The sequence below is a fragment of the Alosa pseudoharengus genome, unplaced genomic scaffold (assembly GCF_046254945.1).
Source record: "Alosa pseudoharengus isolate Yale_2024_CS ecotype anadromous, Long Island Sound unplaced genomic scaffold, YU_APseudo_1.1 YU_APseudo_1.1_scf_7, whole genome shotgun sequence".
Taxonomy (NCBI): domain Eukaryota; kingdom Metazoa; phylum Chordata; class Actinopteri; order Clupeiformes; family Clupeidae; genus Alosa; species Alosa pseudoharengus.
This window is the reverse complement of record NW_027468859.1, coordinates 39,644,107-39,669,100: the sequence shown is the minus strand read 5'-3', so window position 1 is coordinate 39,669,100 and position 24,994 is coordinate 39,644,107. Positions and strand designations below refer to the sequence as shown.

At 41.6% G+C, this 24,994-nt stretch overlaps 1 protein-coding gene across 2 annotated transcripts in view; it reads right to left on the bottom strand.

Moving 5' to 3' along the window:
* Window positions 1-24,204, bottom strand: part of bach2b (BACH transcriptional regulator 2b) — a 70,126-nt gene extending 45,922 nt beyond the window's left edge. The window contains exon 1 of one of the 2 annotated variants that reach the window (XM_076273263.1): window positions 23,950-24,204. Coding sequence is in view for 1 of the 2 variants with exons in the window: in XM_076273262.1 (XP_076129377.1) it covers window positions 11,299-11,313 (15 nt within the window). In the remaining variant the exon portion in view is untranslated. Of the gene's footprint in view, window positions 1-11,298; window positions 12,085-23,949 lie in introns of those variants that run through there. The other variant, XM_076273262.1, reaches the window with a different exon arrangement.
* Window positions 24,205-24,994: the final 790 nt, after the last annotated feature.

Genomic DNA, 24,994 nt, shown 5'->3' with positions numbered 1-24,994 from the left:
ACATAGCCATGCCACCTGAGAAAGGACAAACAAGCAGACCACAATGCGTCCATCTCATGCACCTCTGACATCATCCGAAACTCAGTAAGGATTGGAAAACCCATGAAATTTAGCTTTCTTTTTGTAGTCTTTGGAAAATACATCAAGTTACAATTTCTCACGGAGTAGATTACCAAGTCATTGCAGAGAAACACCTTGACCTCACTCCACAATACTAACAGACATCCGAAGACAGAGTCATATTACAGTACTGCTGGCAAAATAATGAGAGCAGTACTAATGACATCTCTGATCTGATCGCTGCTTATAAAGACATGCAGACGGTGCAATACTCTGGAACAAATGCTGCATTCATTCATTTTTCAATGACACTTTAATAACTCCAATTACAGCGATATGACGCACTACTGTACAAAACAAAAAAAAAAACTGTTTTGGGCACAGAGGGGTAATGTTGTTGAATCATATACTTCAATTAGTTTGAAGTTTATGTTGAACTGCATGGGAAATTTCTCTGCTACAATTAATCAATTTTGACAAACAATTGCATGTGAAAGAGATGGCAACTGTGGCATATTCTCTCTCTAAATATACATCTGGTTAATTATTCACAAGCCTCCGGCCACGACGTCTGGCAGCCTAGCAGTATGTGTAAGAACCTGTCTTGCCTGATTTTATCTCGGTGTTTCGTTTTTCTGGGCACAGACTCAAGTGATATGAGCGTCATCAGAATTTTTGTTGGTTTGTGGTGCGGAGGTGTGTGGGGTTGTGTGTGGGGGTAGGAAGGGGTCATGGAGCAGTTAAACTGAACAGAAAAAAAGAGAGAGAAAGGAAAGAAAAAAAAGTGCTCTTCTCCTTTTTTCCTTGACAGAGCCGTGCTCCTCCAGCAGAGGCAGAGAGCTGGCTGCCAGCGAGAGGCTTGGTCTGCTCGGCTCGGTGGAAACAGATGTCAAACAGGAACTCGGTGTTTAACGTCTCCCCTGCAACAAGCTTCCTGTAGCTGGAGACTGCTTCTCCCTGGGACCCGCCGCTAAACTGCTGCCTCATTCTTTACCTCGGTCAGTCCCTGGCCTACTTTCCAAAGGGTGGATGTGCGTGTGCGTGTGTACGTACACAAACGCACACACTCACACAAAATAAAAATAAAAGCAAAACAAAACTATTTCTAGGAACTATTGAAGGCTTGACACATCCATGATAGTTTGCTAAGGATTTTGATGAGAACTACACCATCATATTTGATCCATTGTCAGGGTACATTAGAAAGATAAATAATGTAATCTTCAGCCATAGTGAAAATGTAATGATCTAAGATCAAAGAGCAAAATTGAATGAGAGGGACCAACTATTTCTCAAGGCCCTGATGTCCCCTCAGCATGCCTATACAGACTTCCCCTGTGCAATTATCATCTCATGCCACATCATACCAGACTCTGTAACTCCTCAGAGGTTTAATGACTGTAACAAACCCTGACATTAAATCTAGTGGAAGCATATGAGTCATGATATATTAAAACCTTATACTGCTCCTCTGCCAAGACATGTACCTATACATCTGCTTCACAACAACCTGTTGTGCAAGAATGTGTGTGACACAGCCTGGGTGTTGCAAAGTGATTGCTATAGTAGGATATAGTGTATGGGACATCCTGTTGTAACCTTCAGTGCATACACAGAGAGACGCTGTGACATGTTTTGACTCTGCAATCAATTTACTTTTCTCCCACATAAAGGCTTGTAATCAAAATAGGTTTATTTAAAATGCTCACAATTCCTGTAATCAGTAGTCTGAATCAGTGTCATATTCATATGCCAAATGACACAGATCATACAATGTGACTTCAGAGTGATTAATATGAAGATGGTATTACTAATACAATACACAGGTTTCTGCCAGTCAACAAGAGGAAATTTCAGTTTTGCTTTCTGTCAACCGTTCCATATTTGTTACTTTTCTAACCCTTGGTTATACCCTTGGCTGTTCCAAGAAGTGAAGCTCAGATATATGTACCTTAAATGCTACGTTTAGGAATGTGCTTATGTAAACAACAATCTTTCACATGGCATTTAACTAAACATGAAACAGCAAACACAATGCGGCTGCCAATTTCCAAGCTTACACACTTAGGCAGGGAAACACTGGCATGGATCTGATGGTAAATACACCAGCTCTGTGGCCGTGCTCAATGAGGATCAACGGACCATTTCAGACATGCAGTAAGAGGAGTGTCTGAGAAGGTCAAGGACCAGATTATCCTGTTTAAAAAAGAGTAGGTGGGGGATGGGTGGGGCTACACACATATCGGAATACAAAGTGCAAAAATGTCCTGCGCCGTGCTCCATTTCGAACGTCCTTTGGTTACCATTGTCCCCCCCACTCACTTCTGCCAAGTCCAGTATTTTACGACCACCTTCAGTCCGTTCACATGTTCCTATTTCATCATCCATTTCTAACATATGTTCATCTTGACCTCGGCTCTGACTAGAGGGCAGGGGAAGGGGGGTCAGTTTCTGTGCGAGTGTGTGTTGGGGGGCAGGGTTGTTTTGACAGTGGGCAAGCTGCCGGACCAATAGGATGACGGCAGCTTGAGACTCAATCAGTGGAGAAGGTGGGGTATGGGGAAAGAGAGAGAGGGAGGCGGTGTGTGTGTGTGTGTGTGTGTGTGTGTGTGTGTGTGTGTGTGTATGTGTGTGTTGGTGGGGGGAGGGGAGGAGAGGGCAAAGGGGAATGAGCAAGGAGTGTGTACAGGGGCTAGGAGACGGACATCTCGCTCGCCATATAGTGAGCTGCTTTGAAGCCGCTGACTCAGGCCAGGTTCAGTGAGTTCAGCTAGTAAATAAGTGACTCCTCAGCTCTGCGCATTCCTCAGCTCAGGCTCCGACTCCCGCCCTGCTGCCTCTGCTCTGGGGGATTCCTGGCCTTTCTGGGCTCTCTCTCTCTCCCCCCCTCTCCCTCTCTCTCTCTCTCCCTCTTTCGTGCGCGCGCGCCTCTGGTGTGTCAACATTTCCAGACTCCACGCCGTCCACAGGCAGCAGCTTATTCCATCTACCCCACAAGAGGGGGACGGCTGCGAACCACCCTCTGCCTCGTCCTTAACAAAAACATCCTGAGGGCCTGAGACGCTCGCGCTCGCTCGCTCCACAGCAGGAAATGAGGACTGAACTGTGTGATATTTCAGACCAGGCCTGTTTGAGAGGGGGAGGGAGGAGAAGAGGAAAGCGCTTTTCCCTCCCGAACCATTGCCTTTGAGTCATAGTTAGTGAGACATCATGCCAATATGATAATGTGAACCAAACCGGCTTGTCAGAGGTACTATATGCAGATTAATACACCCCTGAAGCGATGGGGAATCTGGCCGCAACGCCATCTGTCTAGGCTTCTGCTAATCACCTCAGCCAGATGGGTTAGCAGATCTTTTGAAAGGTTGTTTTGCACTACTGTAAATGTGGGCACGGCTCGACACTTCGAGGGGCTGGAAGCTGAAAACTGGTTTGCGCGAGGTTGCCAAGTCCTTCTGTCAAGCGCTGATTTACCTCACAGGAGAGGATGATATTTTGTCATGACTACTTAAGCCGCGTCTGCGAGCATGCCACACTACTCTTCTAACTTCAAGGTGGTGCTTAGTGATAAGAGCCGTGAGGCTTGAAGGACATAAGGTCCTTGAATAAGCACACTGATATTCAGCTCACTCATGGTAAATCAGGCCAAACTCAGGAGGTGGTGATTAGAACTGTGTTGTCATCAAGCCCAGCTTACGATTCAGAGAACGCTTTCCAATCTGAAATAAGCAGTGCTTCAGGGAGGGCTCCACGTCTGCACTGATGGTGCTCATTTCAAAGACTTTTTGAGGAGTCATTCAAAAGCAATAGCGTGAGGACAATGTAATTCAGATGCCTGTGCAAGTCCAGAGACACTTTACTGCCACCAAAGAGCCCTGATGAACACAACCCTCATTTGCAAGAGCGCATAGTCCTTTGATGCTTTCAAGTGTCTAATTTAACAATGGAACCAGGGTTTCTAAAATAGCTGCTCAAAAGGGCTAACATGGGAGAGGACTGGGGCGATCACTGACAGTGTGACGGTCTTGGTGGAATAGTCTGGAGAATTCTTAAGTAGTCCATTGGCAAATGCCCCACATTATGGTTGCCATGGCGATGAGTATTCAGATCAAGAGCTGGAATTCAATCAAAAGGAACAGTGACCTAACTTAAAGTAGGCCTAGATGAGAGGACGTGTAGTTAACAAGTACCATCAAATCAAATGAGCTTGTTTCCCCCACATCGTTTTGGACGTCCTCTCTGCCTCCTCACTCAGTCTCCTGCTGATGTCCGTGTCCCTTGAGCATTAGCCCCTTCACACCACGGCTCCACAAGTGCCTTTCCCACAGGAAACCTTTGAGAAATTGGTGGCCAAGGAAGAGCAGGAATTCACATGCATCAGAAGGTGTTTTCAGCAGAAGCAGGGTGCACGACATGATTAAGCGGAGAGGACAAACCTGCACTAGGCCATGTGCTGGTGTGGATCACTGAGCTGTGGCTGTGCAATGATCCTTCCAGCTCTTACGTTGGACACAATGGCCCTGAGAAACACCCTTGTGGTGTGGGGATGGAGCATGTGGGTACGCTGAGAGACACTCAGTGCACTGTGACAACATGCAGTATGTAGCAACAGCAACACTGTAGCAAATGGAGACTGCGCTAGGCTAGTTCAGTGGACTAGATTTATAGGTACCGATAATGTTAGTGTCAGAGCAGGAGTATTACTGTGGACTGCTGTGTGGAAGATTGTAGGTCATGCTTTATTTCTTTCACAAGAGCAATTACCGCAACATGAGAGTGCTTAATAAGAATCTTGTGATGAGTTTGTGTATTTCAGTTTTGGTGCAAACATTTCAAATGGCACTTTAATGAGCCCCCACAGCTCCACAGGAACATTGTCTTTACTGTCTTGCTGCATGACCACTTGGCAGAAAAACAAATTGCTGCATCTGAGCTTTATAACAAGGTTCTTTGGTTTATTATACAACCCTGCTAAAATGTCTTCATGAAAAATGCATGTAGGAATGTGTATCTCAACGCAGTGATTAGAACTGCATTCATGCCATACATGCATATACTGTACGTCTCCTTGCTTATCATATGATGCATTCATATACAGAACCACTCTCTGTTGCCCATCCTGCTCACTGATACTAAGTAAACAGAGCATTTACAATACACATCTCACATTACCCTGTGTCTGACAATATCTAATGGAGCCATAAAGATAAAATCAATACATGGAAGCGAGTGGCAGGGGCCCAAAAACACGTACTGAAGTGTGAGTGGATGGAGGCACATAGGAGGCCATACGCCTGCAATCTGCTGTACGCCTGCACACCCACAACTCACAGAACGGGAGAGAAAACGTGCTACATACAGTAATGGCAGATGGTGCAATCATCTGACAGCCCAGTGTCTTGGAATATATGTGTTCTTTATAATATCTTATCAGACCGGGGAAGAGTGGAGTGGAGTGGAGTGAATATGGTGCAATGTATGCAATCTTTGCCCTGGGGTCACTGACAATGATCTCCCCCTGCAAACACACTATTGTCCTGAAACTAATTACAATGAGAACTGATGCACTATGATGAGACTTGGACAGGCTGCAAACGTTTCTGTCAGTGGAAAGCACTTTCGTATGTTAAGAGCCTCATATTCCATAGGTTTGTGGCGGACACGTGGAACATGGTTAGATATCAAACAACACACACACACACACACATACACGGAGAGAGAGAGAGAGATAAAGCACAGGCAAAGAGAATGAGGGGAAGAGGGAGACACAATGCAATAGAAGAATATCCCTTTGATATAATTTATATCCCTGCTTTAAATAAAAATAATGGATGCTATATCAGAGGGCACTTCAGATATGCATCTGGCAATCTATCACCTAAATTCCTTCATTCTGACCTTGACCTCCACAATGCTCTGCTGGGCTGGACTGGTGGGATCACCTGGAGGGAAGTAGGTTTAAGCATGTCCACCCCAAACTCTGCACATGGCTCCAAACATCTCATGATCTAAAAACACATTCCACTGCCACTCACAATGTGTTGCAATACCACACAAACATACCAGACATTTTGAGCGCACTAACAACCTTGACAGTTCACTATTCTCCTGAGGGTTGTTTTACTCTATACGGTTGTTTTATCTATAGGGTTGTTTTACTCTATATTCTATATAGGGTTGTTTTACTCTATATTAATACCTACAACACTGGTGAACCTTATATTATCACCTTTCTTGCACATATTTTACCATCTCATTAAAGAGTCACAAAATGTGAATATACAGAGAGGACTGACATATTAATCAATGAACTCAAGATGTTGTCAGGGTCAGATCCACCTGTGGACTTCTGCTCTCCACTGTGTCCAGCCCTGCAGCCCAGGAGGTGAATGACCTGAGCACACGTGCAGTGATGTTGTCATTGAGAACTACTATCCAGCACGGCGGAGGTAAAGTGTGTGTGGACACATTGGGATCTTTCAGGGCTGCAGCTGTCTCTCACACTTCCTCCTCCAGGACGGCCTACTCCACCCACATGGTAACGCACGTTAATCTCACTATTAAAGAACAGACACTCCTTCCTTCCCTGTCAAACACAGAACTGCCAGGCTGTGTCTGGAGCATGGATATCACAGGTAGGATAGGGCATTCAAGTGCAACTCCCATAAGAACCTTCCTGTCTGGACCTCTGGGCTTTACATAGTTGCTGTCTAGTATTTTTCCACATTCTCTCTTATATTCGATCATACCAGAGCACAGTGCCACAGTCTGTCTATACATTAAAGGTGGGTGGGGGGAAGAGCAAAGCCATAAATGCTGAGTCATATAGAAACTAACAACCCAAACATGCCAGGGTTCCAACACTCCATAGCAATGTGACACTAGACAACCTGTCACATGGCATTAAAAAACACCTTTGGGGTATTAGCCAAATACACAACTGCACATGGTAATGCCAAACTGACATGTTAAAACCATATTGGTCAACTGGGCACAGAACTCAAAACATGCTGGTGTCAGGGGGATTACTCCAACCACTATGATCCTGACTGGATGGCAATCCATCCGTAGCTGCTTTACCGCCCGGTGAGAAGCAATCACATATTCTGATCATGCAGGTTAATGGGGTTAAACGAGGACTCAGACTTGCCTCTTTGTGTGGATTTTCAGCGGCTCTGGTTTAGGCTAATAGAAAGTCCTGTCTTGTCCGACGCTGCACTGTGCTCCCGAGGCGTGCTGGCTTGCCCCTGCCCTCCCGCCCGCCCCCTCGCCAGCAGTGTGTTAAAATAAATCTCTGCACACGTCCCACCCCTGCATGCTCACCAGACATTACCTTATACAAGGCTCACTGGGGAGCGTTCCACCGTCTCGCCGGCCTGCGAGCAGATTTCACAACCCCTGTCCCACCCCGGCCATCAACACCCCCCACCCACCACACACACACTCTACATGCCCATCCCGTTTGGCCCCGAGAGCCCCCTCATCGCACTCTGCTAGTGTCTCTGTGTACATGATCTCACATGACTCAACAAATCCCTGGGCCTGGAGTAGGGCTAAGTCCACAGCCTTCCCTGGGAGGGAGGAGAAGAATGACTTTGTGGAGGGGGGAACCTGGAGCACTGCCCTCGCACTGGCTCACATTACCCGCTTGTCAGCCCTGATGGATTTGGCTAAAAATAAAAGAAAGTGGGGGCCCATGACAGGCAGATGAATGAACCCAGCAGCCCCCCCCCCTCCACCCCCAACCCCACTCTCACCCCCACCCCCTGCTCCCCGATAACTGACCACTGCGTCTTCGCAGCAGACCCCCTTTTTGGGAACAAAGATGTTCTAATGCCAGGCACGGTTCACAGACCCACATTCCAGAAACAAGCTTCCCCCTTTCCCAACCGTGAGAGAGAATGGACAAGGAAAAAAAGGGGGGGGGGGGGGGCTGGGCTGGAGAATACAAATGAATCCAAGTGGCGGGCTGAGTGGGAATTCCTTTGCTTCCACTCATCTCCCACACTCACTGACTCCTTCACGCACTCACGGCTTTTTTTCACATTCATTGCAGGACATAATAACCTAGTCTCAGTGGTGCTGCTATACCGGAGTGAAAATAACTCCAACCCAAACAAAAGCACTGAGACATATAGAAGCCAGGAAAGAACTGCGGACAGTCTGACACCAAGTCACTATAATCAGTGTAACTCTTTCTGGGCATAGGCCTGCGCTAGCACATATGCAGCTATTGCTAGCTATGCTGCTTGGTGTTCCTTTAAAATAGTTTTTAACTGTTTACCATATGTTTGGCTCTTAAGAGGTCTGCACGGGTGTTCCAGTCTGCCATCTGGTTCCTATCTGGACTCTTGACGGCAGCTGTGGGAGAAGGGCAGCAGTGGGCCGGCCTGCCTGTGGTCCATGGAGCTGCTGAGGATAAGCCTACCTCTGACCTTTACATTCTGTGTCCAGCACAGGTGTGCCATCCACCTGCAATCCCCCCCCCCTCCCACACACACACACAGAGAGGGGCAGAAATCACCAACCCAATCAAAAACTTCCTGCAGCATGTGGCAGAGCTCATCTGCTCTTGCAGGCTACCTGAGCGCACCCTGGAAATATCCTCCTCTCACCTAACAAAAGACAGAAATGGCGAGAGGCGATATGTGATACAGCATGGTTAAAAATAGGCCTTAGCCAGACGGATGCGAAAGGGGTTTTATGACCTCCATGCACTGCGCTCATTTTACAGCCCTGTGGAGAAAGCACAGACTCAAACGACCACAACACACTTATCACCGCACCCCAACAAGATGCTGTCATCTCCCTCGTATTCTACAGGACCAACACGCCACCTGGGTACCATTAGCTGAATGTGTACATTAGAAATGTCCAAAAGGGCAAGGCAGTAAACATGTCAACAGTGTGTATAACACATTTTGAAATGTGAATACACTAAATTATAAATACCACATGCTATTACAAAATCCTGTGTTTTATAAGCCACAGAATGTGAATGTGACTTTTTTTGAAAAAAAAAGAAACGCAACAGCAGTAACTTTGCATTTGCATATAAAAAAAAACATTCACTGTGTCCTTTTTGTAATAGTGATTTCACAAGTTTTGTGAACATCAAAACATTACATCATACACGGAGAATCCCTGTTGGAGAAGAGGAACTCTTTCCTTGTGTGGCATAATCAATCAATGGCTTTTCACTGGGGAGAAAGGCCCCGAGCAAAAGAGAGACCTGAATGCCACTTGTTTTCCTTTTTCTCAGGGATTTGGCGGAAGACTTGATTCAATGGATCAGGCATGTGAATCATGCTCTGGAGGTGGTCCTTTATAGTTCTAGTTATTCTCAGGCCCACAAACGAGGAAGACTGACTCATGCTTTATAAAAAGCCTTTTCTTCAAGACATGGGAGAAAATGAGAAATACAGCAGATCATCTTAGTCCGTTTTAATGAGAACCCAATGCTTTTTTTCCCTGCTAAAACACAAAATCAAAACGTACATCAAACTATTTCTTCCAAAACAAATTCTTCCATGACCCATTTTTTAAATGATTAGTATGTTTGTGAGATAATAGATGTCTTACACTGTACACACATTTGAAGACAGCTCACTACTCAATCCATTTATTCAAAGACATTCCACACATATAATGGACAGAATGTCTTCCCACTCAAGAGTTATAAGTGCATGCAACATGCCTCAGAGAGACAGAGACAATGGCCTCTTTCACTGTGCTCCCCGCATGCAGGAAAACCAAGAGGTGCATCATGGGAGTCCAACTGCGTAGACTGCCTGTACAGTTCATGCAGTTGCTGAGATTCAAACAAGTCAAAAGGCATGCCATGTCTGGCGTATAAGACAGGCGTTGAATCACATGGCTCATAAGCAATAAAGGAATCCCCTGCCAGATGGAGGCCATCAGTGAGGTTAACTCAGGACTGACAAACTGCTGGAGTCCATATTCCTTCACTCACTTTGCTCTTTTTAATTCATCAGCATTTTTTTGTTTGTTTTTTAATATATATATATATATATATATATATATATATATACTTATTAATCTCTAATTTACTGGAGTGGTATTAGAAAGTCATTTATTTTTTATTTTCTTCAAATGATATTAAGCTGCACAAATTAGGCCATATATTCAATTCATGTTTAATTGTCAGCATGCTCAGTTGTGATGGTAGCTGTGTCAGATCTTCATCACATGTGTAGGTTGTCGACACAGCACATTATCTAAGGTTACTAAGTTACTTCTAATGCTCAGATCAGGAGCAGGATCTTTAGTGTGGGACCAAAATCAATACAAACAACCCAAGACTGATTTGAAATCAAACAATAAAGAAAACAAACAACAGTGATCCAGAATTCCTCCAGTCACTGCACTTTTGACCTGTCCTACACAGAGTGCTTTCTTCTACACTGTCACAGCTAAGCCTCCACACGTCTACTATACCAGCTATGGAGGCATTAAGCTCCAGTATTAACCCTAAGCCACAGACTTTGACTATGAGACTAACGACAGCCAGACAGAGCTTTCTTTTGTGCTCTTAATAGGCTACTAATGAAGAAGGGGATATGAGTCTTGACTTTATATACATACACTGTCCACGTGAAACCATTCATAGAGAAATCCCAAGAGTTCAGCTTTTACATAAAAGTCTCTGAAAAGAAATACTGACTGTGTTTCAGTTCAATTGGCAGTTATTTCTGGATTTGGATCTCAGGCAGAAAAAATTCAATGCTTGGGTTACAAGATTAAACTCTTTGAAGTGGATAAGGATAAACTACCGAAGAGTCTAAACTGGCAAAAGTAGCCGATTAAGATCTAGGCCTACTGAGATATTATTATGTTCCATCTCTAAATTATTCACCCCTTACAGCGTTAATATGACAAATGCGACCACCTGCAGAGGAAGTTACAAAGGAAGCTTGATTTCCTTCGTAAAATATTTATAAGTGGAAATACACTAAAAAGTAAATGTTCAGAGATGAAATCCTTCAGTGAGAAGTACTTGCATGTCACAAGGCAGTTTTTTATCCCGTCAGACAAGGCCCAGACAAAACAACTTGAAGAATCATACAATAGACATTATAATGTGCATCTGACTACAGCACTTTAACTCTATCCACTTCAGGGCTCATAAAGTCACATTTTATTAACAATTTACAAAGACAGCATGAGGTCGCAGACGTGAAAAGTACATTTCAATTGGAATGAAAGAATAGCACTCACAGTTATCTGGTCCATTTTGTGACAGGGCGTGAGTGATGCCTAAATGTCAGAGCCGGCAGCTCTAGCATGCTTTGTGACTCCAAAGAACGTGTGGGATTGCTACGCATGTGCAGGTACACAAGCAGCTCCACTATGTGATTGGCAGTTTATTGGGGTGGGGGTGTTTTGGACTCCCTCAAACAGGAAAGCTCTGCTGCATCACTGGCACAAGGTTCTCAATCACCACGCCTTAGGCACCCAGCACACGTACCCCTACTTCCTCTATTTCATTTTCTAACAATACTCTCTGCCACAGTCTCAGCACACTAAAGACACACAAAAAATCGCCGATTATCTGCTATCACCACCAAAAAGAAATTTAACCTGTGAGCTAAAACAGGGTTTACATTTATGTGCATGGTGATACATCTAGCCTCTGTTTCCCTTAAATGATAAACATACAGTATGATCAAATATCTTTCATCTATCAGATCCACTTAGGCTGTACTCAAGCTGTAATAAATTCCTTAAAAGACTATTCATTGACACAATTTACAAAATGGTTGCCACCTCAACAACCACACTGTCAAAAAGACAGGGCTGTCCAATTTATCAAACCATATTATGTTACAATTACAATTACAGTTTAGTTTTTAATGAAACACAACCTTATTGTGTTCAAATAGTCATTCTAATCGAGCATTCCATGTTTCTAATTGAATCACGTAAGGTAAACATACTGGGAAGGAAATGGAAAAGAGCTTTTGTCACAGATACTAAACCACAAAACATGAAATTAAACAAACTCATGTTTTCTTTCAAACACAATGTTATTGTGTTGAACTGACCTATTTTGCCACAGCAATTCATTTATCCAATAGAATCATGTAAGATCATTGTGAAGCATCTACCAGTAAGGCAAATGAACACATGGGATACCTTGGTGTTACCATTTCATTGTGTTCCCATGAGACTTTGGTAGAACACTGAGTTTGGAACTGAGAATTTGGAAGATTTGGAATCTTGAAAGTTTGAGATGAACCATGAGTGTGGTAGATATTGAGCATGCACAATGCATCAGTGGCTCAATGGCACGTTTTCAACTTCAATGAATTTTAAGGCTTCTGAATACTGTGGCACAACATATTCAGCATCTTTAATTTTAAGACTTCATCTTGAAGTCTTTAATACCAAAATGATCTTCCTTTAACATTGATGTTGCAATACTATCTGAATGCCTACTTTCAGTACATGCATCTGTATAACACAATGACACTGGAATTACATTAATATTTCATGTAAACTTCAATTTCATTGAAATTACTTGATCAAATTGGGTAACCACAGCATGAATCAATTTTGTAAACCGAAAGGGAAATACTGGACTTATTCTAGACATTTCATTAATTTCATCGGTAACACTTTATAATAACTACACACAATTCATCATTTATTAAGCCTTGTTACTTATTAGTTAATGGTTTGTTCATCATTAGTAATTTCTTGTTCATACATAATTTATCATCAGTAAAGCATTTGTTCACACAATTATAAATGGTTTGTTCATAGTAAATAAGCCTATCCAAAAAATATGTTTGTAAGGACATGATTTATACTTAATAAGTAATGAAACAACCACTTATAATGAAATCATTTTCTTATTATAAACCAGTTGCAAACTATTACAAAATGCTTTGTTCATCATTTGTAAAGCATTGTTCCTATGTTAATTCTCATAAATAAAGTATTTGTATACACAGTGTAAATGGTTTGTTCATAGTAAATAAGCCTATATCTAAAATATGTTTATGAATTATTGTTAATACTTAAATTATGCAATAATATACACTTATGATTAGTTAGTGTGAGGATACATATTTTATAAACCACTCCTAATACTATAATTTATGATTAACTCAGGGGTTACAAGTGGTTAGTTAATGATATTTTGTGAGCTTATCTAAAGTGAGGACTTTCTATTTTCAAATGAGTTGTAAAGATTACATTCACATTCATTCATTTAGCAGACAAGCGACGTACACATGTCAATTAAATTGAAGGCCATTGACATAACAGTGAAAGCCGGGAATCGAACCCCCAACTTTTCAGGCTACTGCATGCTAGTCCAGCTCCTTATCCACTACACTACCTTGGCCCACCAAAATGCTGTATTCTTCATTTGTAAAGCATTATTCCTACATTAATTCTCATCTGTAAATCATGTTTACACACAGTTAAAAATGGTTTGTTCAATTGACTGTTGAAACTGGGCAGAGGTAGTGTAGTGGATAGGGAGCCGGGTTAACATGCAGTAACCCATAAAGTTGGGGGTTCAAACCCCGGTGTCCACCAATGTGGCCTTGCCCTTTAATTTCATTGACATGTGTAAGTTGCTTTGGGTGAAAGTGTCGGCTAAATGAATAAATGCAATTGTAAACTTTATAACTCATTTGTAAATGTGTTGCAATGCATAAAAGGTCCTCACTTTAGATGAGCTCACAAAATATCATTAACTAACCACTTGTAACTCCTGAGTTAATTATTAATTATAGTATTAGGAAGTTGTTTATAAAATATGCATCCTCACCCTAACTGATCATTAGTGCATGTGTATGTAACAACTGTTAAATAATGTAAATGTGTCTGCTTTATGTTGTACCTGTTGTGTAGTCTTGCTTGTGTTTGTTACATGTTTGTGAGGCCAAATACAAATTTCCACAGTAGTGGACAATAAAGACCTCTATTCTTAATCAAAAACATATTATTGCATCATTTATTAAGTATTAACAATAATGTATAACCATATTTAAGATATAGGCTTATTTACTATGAACAAACTATTTATAACTGTGTGAACAAATGCTTTACTGATGATAAATTAGAAATTACTAATGATGAACAAACCATTAACTAATAAGTAACAAAGGCTTAATAAATAATGAATTGTGTGTAGTTATTATAAAGTGTTACCATTTCATCATAGTAAATCAAGTAAATCTAGCAGTTTTTTTAACTATAGTTGGTGTTGTTTTGATCCTTGTGAATGGATAGCAATATCTTTCTATCATTATTTATTTTATTTTATGATTATGATTAAATTGTATGGATTATAATTACACATTTGTAGTGAAATTAATATTTAAAAAATCATATATCACACATGCTTCACATGATAAGCAAAACTTTATTTTAAAAATAAAGACTTATATGTTAACAATTTGGTAAAAATGTAATTTAGTTAAATTATATTAGTTATATACAAGCATGCAACCATCCAAGCATCACCAAGCACCACCATCGTCTGGTCAACATGATTTATGCCCCTCAACAAAAATACCTGTAGTTGTCTGAACAAGTTTTTCCCCTTTTTCTCATTTCAACACTCAAAGAAAGGTCATGGCGGGTTTGCAGGATGTGTTGTCTTTGTAAACAAACAATGTGTCTAAATAATCTCTGACCTATTTGAGCCAGTGGATTACATTTCATTAACTTGAGATAATAAATTATAGGATATTTTCCCAATTGTGTTCTGGAGACATTGTTGTGCATATGGTTTTAAATGTCTTAAAGAAAATATATTTGTCATGCTCCATCCAGGTGGGCAACCATAATAAGGTGTCCATAACATTAGGTTACTTGATTTGAAGAATAGCATGTTTTAAGATTAGCATTAGGTATAGAATTGAATTACAGAATGCCAAGACCTGCTTTGAAATGGCTCAAACTAAGTTTCCTGCACATTTCATGGTGGAACATTTTGATATGAGCCAGAATTTCCGTGATTCCACTGAACAGGGACAACAGCACTAAAGCTGCATAACTCCATTAAGAAATAGCTGACTGGAAAGAATGTGTTGTCCAAATAAAAGGAAAAAGCTCATCAATAAATTAAAAATGTGAATTCCTATAAAAGGGATCAGCTGTATTACATTAAGAATCTTCCCTCAAAAACTGCTGGTTTTGAAAATCTTCTCTGGGATGGTTCAAATGCACTCATAGAAGCCCTTGTCCTTCATGACCCAACCACCGAAACATAGAATAGATGGCCCTCACATGACTGCAGGTACATAAAGCTGTCTAGGTCAGACAGTGTGCTGTGTACTCTCTCCCCTATCAATTAAGAGATAAATCTCCTGCCCTCCCTCCAGCTAAAATGGAGCCGGACTGACAACATGTGGGAGTCCATTCAGAAACTGCCGAGACTTCCAGCAGTTCAGGAAACGGCATTAAGCAGTTTTGAAGAAGTGCTTGCACCTCATTTCCGCTAGGTACCCATTCAAATAACCACTGCCATGTTTTGGAAAAGCTTCTGCAGCACTAGAAATGTACCAAACGTGAAACTGAAAAGCAGGATTTTGCAACACCATGCATAATGTTTTCCATCCATTCCAATGCCTGGACAGATTTATTATATGCATGTACGAAGATTTAAATATATAACAGCCTGTACATTAAAACAGGTGTTAGTGGGTAGTGTGACCATTTTAGGTTGGAATTCAGCAGTCCCTGCCCTAAAAATACACCTCTAACAACTTTTCTGGAAGTAACTGATGCACTGTTGAATAATTTAGAGCAATTCTTGGTTGTTAAGCTGTTACATTTTGCTGTTGAGAAAATGGAAAAACAAATCTCTGTAAACCACATCTTATGTGCATCAACCAATGAGAGTCTCACGTGCAACAGTAAAAAGCTGTTGATCTTTTATTGAGCCAACAGGTTAGCGTACATTACTGCTAAGATACAGGAAGTGGGCAATATGCCCCTGCTCCTCCACGCCCACCTTTCCTTTCCTCTCCACCACCTGTGCAAGTCTCACAGGATTCAAACCACCCACCCCACCCCCATTCCAGCCACATCAAAATACAGACACCCACACACCCACACACACGCATACACACGCATGAACGCGTGCACACCACACGTACTCCCACACTCACAACATAAGAACTCTCAACCCATTCTCAGCTGCACCTAGCAAAACCACACATTGTACTTGTTTTTCACTTTCACGACCCATTGCTTCTAATTGCACAAACAATTATCAAAATTCAACGATATTTTATAGTCTACACCACTGTTTTTTTTTTACCTTGATTCATTCATAAGACTTACATTCACAAAATCACTGAAATATATTATTGTATATAAATATATTATTGTATATAATCAACTATTCCAAAAGGTCTTTAAAATACATTTTTATATGATCTATTTAAGATAGAAAGCAACATTCACATACAATTGCACCTTATACTGTAAACAAGTGACAGTAGTGGCTTGTTTATTCTGTCTGGAGAAAGAGCTTGTTAGTTTTCATCATTATTCATGAAGCATTCAACTTCCACTGATGTTTTTCATATGCTCAGTGTTGACATCATTCATTATGCACATTTTTTAATTTTATTTCCAGTAAACATCACTGGTGTACAAGGCTATACAAAAATAATTCCAACAAGAATTCCATCTAGGCAGAGTTCTGACTTCAGAGAGAGCTAAATGTGTTACCTCAGAGTTCTGACTTTAGAGAACTAAATGTGTTACCTCAGAGTTCTTACAGAACTAAATGTGTTACCTCAGAGTTCTGACTTTAGAGAAAACTAAATGTGTTACCTCAGAGTTCTTTCTGCCCATTTTCTGGCAAAATGACAACATCAGCCTGCCATGGGGTCATCCTAGCTCTTGCTCACGCCCCCCCCCCTCTCGCTCTCTCAGTCCTTTCCTTGTGCCCTCCCTTCCCCCTGCCTTTCTGTAAAACAATGATCTCACCCTCTTACTAGGAATCCGCTGATTGTTTTAAATACCTTCCACTCTCGTGTACTTGACTGACTGCTACTCCTTCTTTCCCATCCCCTTTGGAAAGAAAAAACTGGGAAAGGGGAAAAGAAAATGACCTTGGCAGGAAACATCAGGCTCTTAAGCAAACCTGGGACTCTATTCATTCAGGCTTTTGACCAATACTGTTTTAAATTACAGCCGAGCAATACCAAACTCTGTAATCCAATATGGCTTCAGGAGCATGGAAAAACGTCCATATTTTTGGGAAAGAATTATTGTTGGCATAAACGAGAGGAATACGGTGATACCGTTGATTGCCAAGGTACAGAAATACCAAGAATTGAAATTCTTGACTTCAACATTTTGAAGTAATTCTCTGGCAGACAGACTAGCCTGGAGACACTGACTGCATGGCTGTGGTATGTTCACCTGGGATAGGCCTCAACAAAGTGTTGCTGTGACGCATCTTAAGTGAAAGAAAAAAGAATCACCTGAAAAAATGTAATTCCTAAATCTTTTAACTGAAAAAGTGACAGCACCCTGAAGGAACACAACTATCATTCATTAACTGTAAAAATGTATTTAAACTAACAATGTAGTGTTTATACTGTAAGTCACTTTTGACAAACACTTATGCAAAATACCATAAACATAAACATATAACCATACTCTTGTCAGCTTGTCTGTTTTCCATCAATATTTTGAATTTGTGGAGCTCTATACCTCTTGTTAGTTTTCATTAACACCCAGCAGCAACATACTTTCCTTTTTTCATCAACATGATGGACAACATCTATTTTCCAACACTGGCTGTAATGATCTCTGCCTCTATAACCCACAGACTGTGTAGGTTATATTTAGACTGAACCCAATATTGACATGCAGCTCTGTAAGTGAGTCATCTGTACCGACTGAAGCCAGCGACACCCAAGCACTTGCTTGCAGGTTTCCTTAGGTCTGTACTCAAGTGTGTATGTCCATGTCTCTCTCTCTCTGTCTGTCTCTCTCTCTCTGTGTTTGTGTGTGCATGTGATGAGGGGTGCACTGCCTCGAGCCTTCCTTGTCCCACATACAGTCATCCTGCTGTCTTGCTTACCAGCCCCTTTGCTGGAGGAACAGCACTGCTCATGCCACATAGGTCACATCAACAAACATTTACAGGGATTGATTAAAAAAGAGACAGAGATAAAGGAATATGGAGAAGAACTATAAGTAACTTAGTAGTAAGTTAGTACAGTAGTAGTAGCAGTAGTAGTAATAGTGGTGGTAGTAGTAGTAGTAGTAGTAGTGGTGGTAGTAGTAGTAGTAGTGGTAGTAGTAGAAACAAGAAGAACACAGACAGACAGACAGATCTGACAGCATGATGAAGAGGAAAGTGACACTGCATTCCAGTGCAGTTCCAGATTGCTGATCACTGCATGATTCTGCAACCCCAACTCAGACCACATGTCATGGTGGTTTGTTACTGTCACAGGGCGAAAAACTCTGAGAACTGCTTTAGTTGCAAGCTTCATTCTGCTTAAAACTAAACTTCTTTACAAATAAATCCCAAATTTAATAATTAAACAGCTCTGCAGTTAGAGTAGAAAGGTGGGATTGCAGTCAATGGAGTTGAGCTTCACAGCTGACTCAGCAAGTGCGGAGTAACAGGGACAGATGGCGTGAGTCCAATTTCAGTCTCCCAATCTTTTTTTATTTATTTGTGAACTCAGACAGAAAAAGCCACCATATTCAACAAAAATGAGGTGATTTGACCAGCATGTGGTGGTTCTGCTATTACTTTTACTGTAACTATTCAATTTCACCACACATTTTAATACACTGAGATATGCACCTGTACCTTGCCAGTAGCGATCCGACAAGAGCATGTGGAAGCCTTATGGCCTAGGCCTAGTCTTTAATCCCCTAAGGAGAATGTTCTAGTGACTTTGAAAGGCTTTTGAAAAGCATCTAAAATGACATATGAAAACAATCACAATTTCTAAAGTCTTCTAGAATGAAATAGTAAAGCATCGACAGCTGGATATGGCAGACAGGAACTGAATATAGCACGGGCAGCCAACGCACTTGATGTGGTTCCTGCAACGCCATTTTCCCAGAAGATGCTTTAAAAAGGTCTTTGCGTTCGTTGCACACGTCACAACAAAAAGGGACCACACACATTGAATGTGCTGGCTGTAATCAGACATACTGTAGCTATCGCATCCCAATTCACTATGTTAATCATAAATGGGATGGAAATGCTTTAAGTTTATCATTCATTACCCTCTGATTGGGGAACAGTGAAAATACCATCACACATACATTACACAAGTTAAAGAATGTTCAGTGAAAACCTACACATTTCATAACAAACACATTACACTTCCTCAAATGTCAGGGTGGTGAAGATGGCATAATTGAACATGAAACTCAGACGAGAGGACACAAATGTCTTCATATGATATTGCTCTGTGTCATGGCTAGCCAGAGAGGGCCTCCGCTCTAGAAGTGATACTTGAGGAGGCTGAGTGCTTCTCCTTGGCTGGGCCGTCTGTGTTTCCAGAGCCCTCCTGGTCTGGCCAGCTTTGTGAGCGAGGTTCACTGTGTCTAAACAGCAGCTGCGCTGTGTTTACCACGCTGCTCAGCTTAGGCACCTCTGGGAGGAAGAGCTCACTTCAAGGCACATGCTATATCGCCCCTTAGCACAACAAGGCACATGCTATATCGCCCTTAGCACAACAAGGCACATGCTATATCGCCCCTTAGCACAACAACATGTCTAGCTCTTCCTGTCAAGATTAGCTCCTAGAAAGAAATCTTTTAGCAGAACGAATGTGATGTGCCTCAAACAGAGAGGGAGGTAGGCCTATCATATGTGACACTTCACAAAGTGCTTGCTCTGGCTTCTCCTCTTTTTCACAGATGATGATGATGCACGTTTAACACAGCCATAGTGGTGCTGTTGCTGTTCCTGCTCTAAGGGCACAATTTAGACCATATGTAAGGAACTTACTCTGCCAATGCCTTCTTAAAGTTTTTTTTACACAATTAAAAAGTAATGGATGACCACAGGATGGGCTTCTAATGAGCATTCGCTGTGTGTGTGTGTATGTGTGTGTGTGTGTTTGCGTGTATGTGCGTGTGTGTGTGTGTGTGTGTGTGTGTGTGTGTGTGTGTGTGTGTTTGCGTGTGTGTGTGTGTGTGTGTGTGTGTGTGTGTGTGTGTGTGTGTGTGTGTGTTTGCGTGTGTGTGTGTGTGTGTGTGCGTGTGTGTGTGTGTGTGTGTGTGTGTGTGTGTGTGTGTGTGTTTGTGTGTGTGTGTGTGTCGCTGCTCAGCCGGGGAGCTGAGTCAGGCCTACAGGGCTCTGAGCCCTCTGAGCGGATGAAGTTGCTCCTGTGGATAATGATAGCAGATCATCTCGCACCACTAATGGGACATTTCTACTCTGGCTGAGGAAACAATAAAGGAAGGCGAGGAAGAAGAATCGAAATAGCACAGCACAACAGCATCAGCCTTCCCCCCCTTTTCTCTCACAACAGCATCAGCCTTTTCTCTCCGAGCCCTTGGCATTTTTCATGGAGATTATTTTTGGCTCATTTTCAATTTACTGTACATGGCTGCTTTGCGGACCGACTTTTCTCTTTTTTTTTGTCTTTGTGCAGCCACAGAGCTGGTCCTGGCGCGATAATGCCTGTTTGATTTCCCACAGTGACCGATAATGCCAGCAAGCATCAGCAGTGCCTGAGACACTGAAAGTGGAGTGGGAAAACAAAAGGCTTGCCTGAACCTTCAGGATCTCAGCTCCCCTCCCAGCAGAGGCTCCCCTCTTTGCCTCACACACACACTGGAGCCGTGTCAAGCATGCCTTTGTGCTGACGTGGGAGAGCTATGGGAACATGTTTTTATACCCGAGGCTCTTATTAGAAATGTAGAGGTTTCACTGGTGGGGTTATTCAAATGGGCCAAAATGATGTTCATTACCCTTCAACATCTGAGCACACTGGTATCCAAAACATTCTTTTTTTTTTTGCCATCTCACCGAGACAATGGCATCCATAGGTGGCCTGCAAATCTCTATTTATCAATTCCTTTCATTGTGTTTCCGCTTGGGGGAAAAAAGATGAGTAGACTTGACATGTTTGGTAATCATTTCTATGATTATGAGATTGATTCAATTGATTAATTGATTTACAGGACAACTTGATTATGAATGGAAACTACTATAGTCTATGGAAATAAATTACATTAGACTTTAACTAGTTTTAAATGACTGTCCGGTTACCATCAAATGCTTATTCTAAAATAACACAAACACATCAATGTTCACAAACTAAACAAAATGTATATATTTTTTTCAATATATAAAAAAATAGAATAAAATAAATCTATTATAGGTAGTTTGTACATCTGCCGATATTCTAACTGTGTTACCGATTTAAACATTCAATTTCATAAGCTCATGCTTTGTTCTACATTGCCCATGCTTTATAAAGGTTTTGTCAACAGCTAGCGATGAGAAAAACCTATGCGTCACCGAAATCCAGCTCTCCCGCGTCATGCTATGACAAAGCTCCATCAAAACACTATAATAATTTACTATATTAAAAGTAACTTAAAAGGAAGCTTTCGTGGAGGAAATGTATCGGCAAATAAATACATTTTCCGCAAGAGCTTGCGCTCGGCTCTCATATATGGGGATATGATGATCACCGTGCACATGAGTCAAATGTATAGGCATTGGCGCTTAACGTATAAACAATGGCGTCTGATCTGCAGCATGAGACCAAGCATGTATAGTTACTACATCGAGACTTATTTGAACTATTAGTCTACATAATGAACCTATAGCGACACCCAACTCTAAAACATCGGCCGGTAGCCCATTATTTTGTAGGATTTTACGAAACTATTTCCTTTTCCTTTTACAATCGGTAGTGCAAAACAACACAATAGTGATGAAAGAGGGATGACAGTTGAAAAAGCCAACCCATATGAAAATCGTTTTTTCCCGTCAATTACACCCAATATATCTGACCATTTGTTTCCAGACAATGCCTGGTGATTGTTTGTGCATATTCATGTCATATTTCATCATCGATGAGAAAGCACGAAATTGGCGGCTCAGTTCCGTCCTCATCAGCATTAGACAAAGGAATGTCTGTCTCACTCTAGCTCTCTACAAGGTGCAGTTGATGTTCCTGCACAAACTGCTGTATCACCGCATTTGAAATGACAGCATCATTCAGAGCAAGAGCGCGAATATTTTAGAAATTCCATTTCAATCCTCGACGAAACAGACTGTCACATGCACTATAGAGTCAAAGTGTTAAATTATATTTGCAAAGACAAAGGTCCTGTCATGATCATGTCATATGGCAGAAGCATATTCACAGAAGCATATTCACAACATAGCCTAGTCTGTAACACAATAGACAGCAATGATTTCTTAATGACAGAAATGTGCATTTTACGCGGTTGGTTTATATTTGGAGAGCGAAGTATGTGGGCGAAGAACTATGCATTTATGTTGATGTGGACAGGCAGCAGTGGTGATTCCAAGACAAAGCATTTAGCCAAGTCATTCATTACAAAATATGCTCACATACATGTGCCCCACTACTCACCAACCAAAATGCACTCATTAGCCCAACCCTCCCAGACAATTATACAAACTTTCACACTGTATTGTAATAAAACATTTACAACGACGGCAATCTTCACCAAGAGGATATAACCACTTGAACGAACACGCTCTAAAACCGCTACGTATCCTATCATTTATTGTCACAAGATAAGTACTGCTGAATTAAGGCAAATGCTTAGATTTGGTCAACAAATACGCAAGTTAATATAGGCTTCGCAAACAACAATGTTTATTTAGAAAGAAATGAGGGTACATAGGAGAGGTATCAATGAAATAAGGACTCTAGTTCTTTAAATGGCACCCTTAGGCTATCGACGGGTTTGCATTGGCTGCTGGACCAAATAAGGCTCCAGTTCCTTACACAGCAAATATTTTTTGCTGATTTTACGTGGATTAATTGGCGGATTGTGGGCTAAAGCAAGGGCTGCTATGACAATTGGCAGGTTTGGCGTTGCGCTATGACCCATCCGTGCTCTCCCTCTCCTCCACGATGCTACATTCAAACGAACTGTTTTACTCTCAAGGATTACTGGGTTAGTATTCACGTTGGAAGTCTCAGCAAATGGTTGTTGAAACGCAGCCAAGCAAATAGAAATACACTTCCATATAAATGGGGACCACTGAAACTATAATCGAAAATATTATTTTAATCACTTTCAAATACACGCCAATAGATCGAGTAGCTCAAATTTCACGTGTCATTAAGAACATTATTCATATATTCAATTCATCTCCGCTTTCATTCATGACAATCTTCAAGTGATTTGGGATATGGGGGTCTTTGCCTTTGCCATGGCCCCCTTGATCGGTCAAGGCCTCTCCAAGTGACAGCTTCTTTTATCTCACTGAAAACAAGAGCCATGCCTGACCCCCACACTACGACGCGACTCCTCCTCCGGGATCTCAATGCATCCAACTTGCAAAACACTCAAAGGGAGCGCACAAGATTGCCACTAACAGCATAACAGGATGTGGCATCCTAACGTAACGTTCTCAAACCGTGTGTGATATTCACGCCGACAACAAACACAAACACGTTTTGTTTCAGAACGGAAACAAGCATGTTGTTTCGAAGCCCATTAGATATTTACGCAAAACCCAACTATCAAAATCTATAGCATTAGCATTATAATAGCTCTCCAAGCAAGTTTTGGGGCACCGTTGACTGACATTGCAAATCGCACATTTACGCGAGAGCAGCCAATAAATTGTACAATTAAGCGGCACAGAAATCGTTTCAACACAAATGTTAGGTTATGCATGCAGCTCACCTTAAACTTTCGTTTTTTTCCCCTTGTAATCCAGCCCTTTTGTCCGTTTAGCAAATAAATGTTTTTCACATGATGACTTCCTTGCAGTTTCCTAAAGCCCCCGGGCTGCAGGGAAATCACGTTTGCGATACACTGTGCAGCTATTTCTCTTTTTTTGGAGGGGGAAAGGAAGTTTGTGGTTATAAAACTGTTGTTCTTCTCCAGCTAATGTCAGTGTGTGTGGTGATCCAGTTCAGCGTGCTGCTCCGTCTTCGCTGTTTGTTACACTCGAATGGAACGCCTACTCTCAATCGCTACATTGTTGACATTCGCGCACTGACGTCATCTCTCCCTCATTCACAACATTACGCGGTGAAGATTGCGTTGGTGCCTCCGGCGGTCAGGCAGCTACTCAAAAAATGTCCGCAGCTGGAGTTGGTGAATTGCCATAACGAGAACGCGCACTGCGCGCCACACTTCAGCTGCTCAGCAGCTTCAGAGGCAGAATAGTTTGCTGATGAGCAGTGTAGTGGCCCCGCGCGCTATGACTAATGCAATATAGCCTAGGCCTACCGGACTTTTAGGGACAACACAAGCAGTTGAAAAACATTTCATACAGACTGTTTTTGACAATGCTTTTATCTAGGCCCTTGTTAAAATGTTATATACAGTTATTAACGCATAACAATAATAATAATAATAATAATAATAATAATTATATTATTATTATTATTATTATCATTATTATTATTATTATTATTATATTGTTATTGTTTTCTTTGTTGTGTCTTCTTTATTTTCCTCTCCTTTTTCTTCTTCTGCTTCTTTAGGTGCATATGTCTAAGACAGCACACACTTATTGATGGCTCTTTTTTATCATGCAAATCCCAGTTTACAGGATATTCCCTCTTAGGTAGCCTAATGTGTATGACATACATATGTGCACAGAGATAGCTTAAGGTATTGAGATATACAACATGAACTGTGGAGAGCTTACTTTTCTCAACCAGCCTGCATACTGTTTGTACAAGCGAGGCTTGGCTGGAAATACTTTAATTTTTCATGT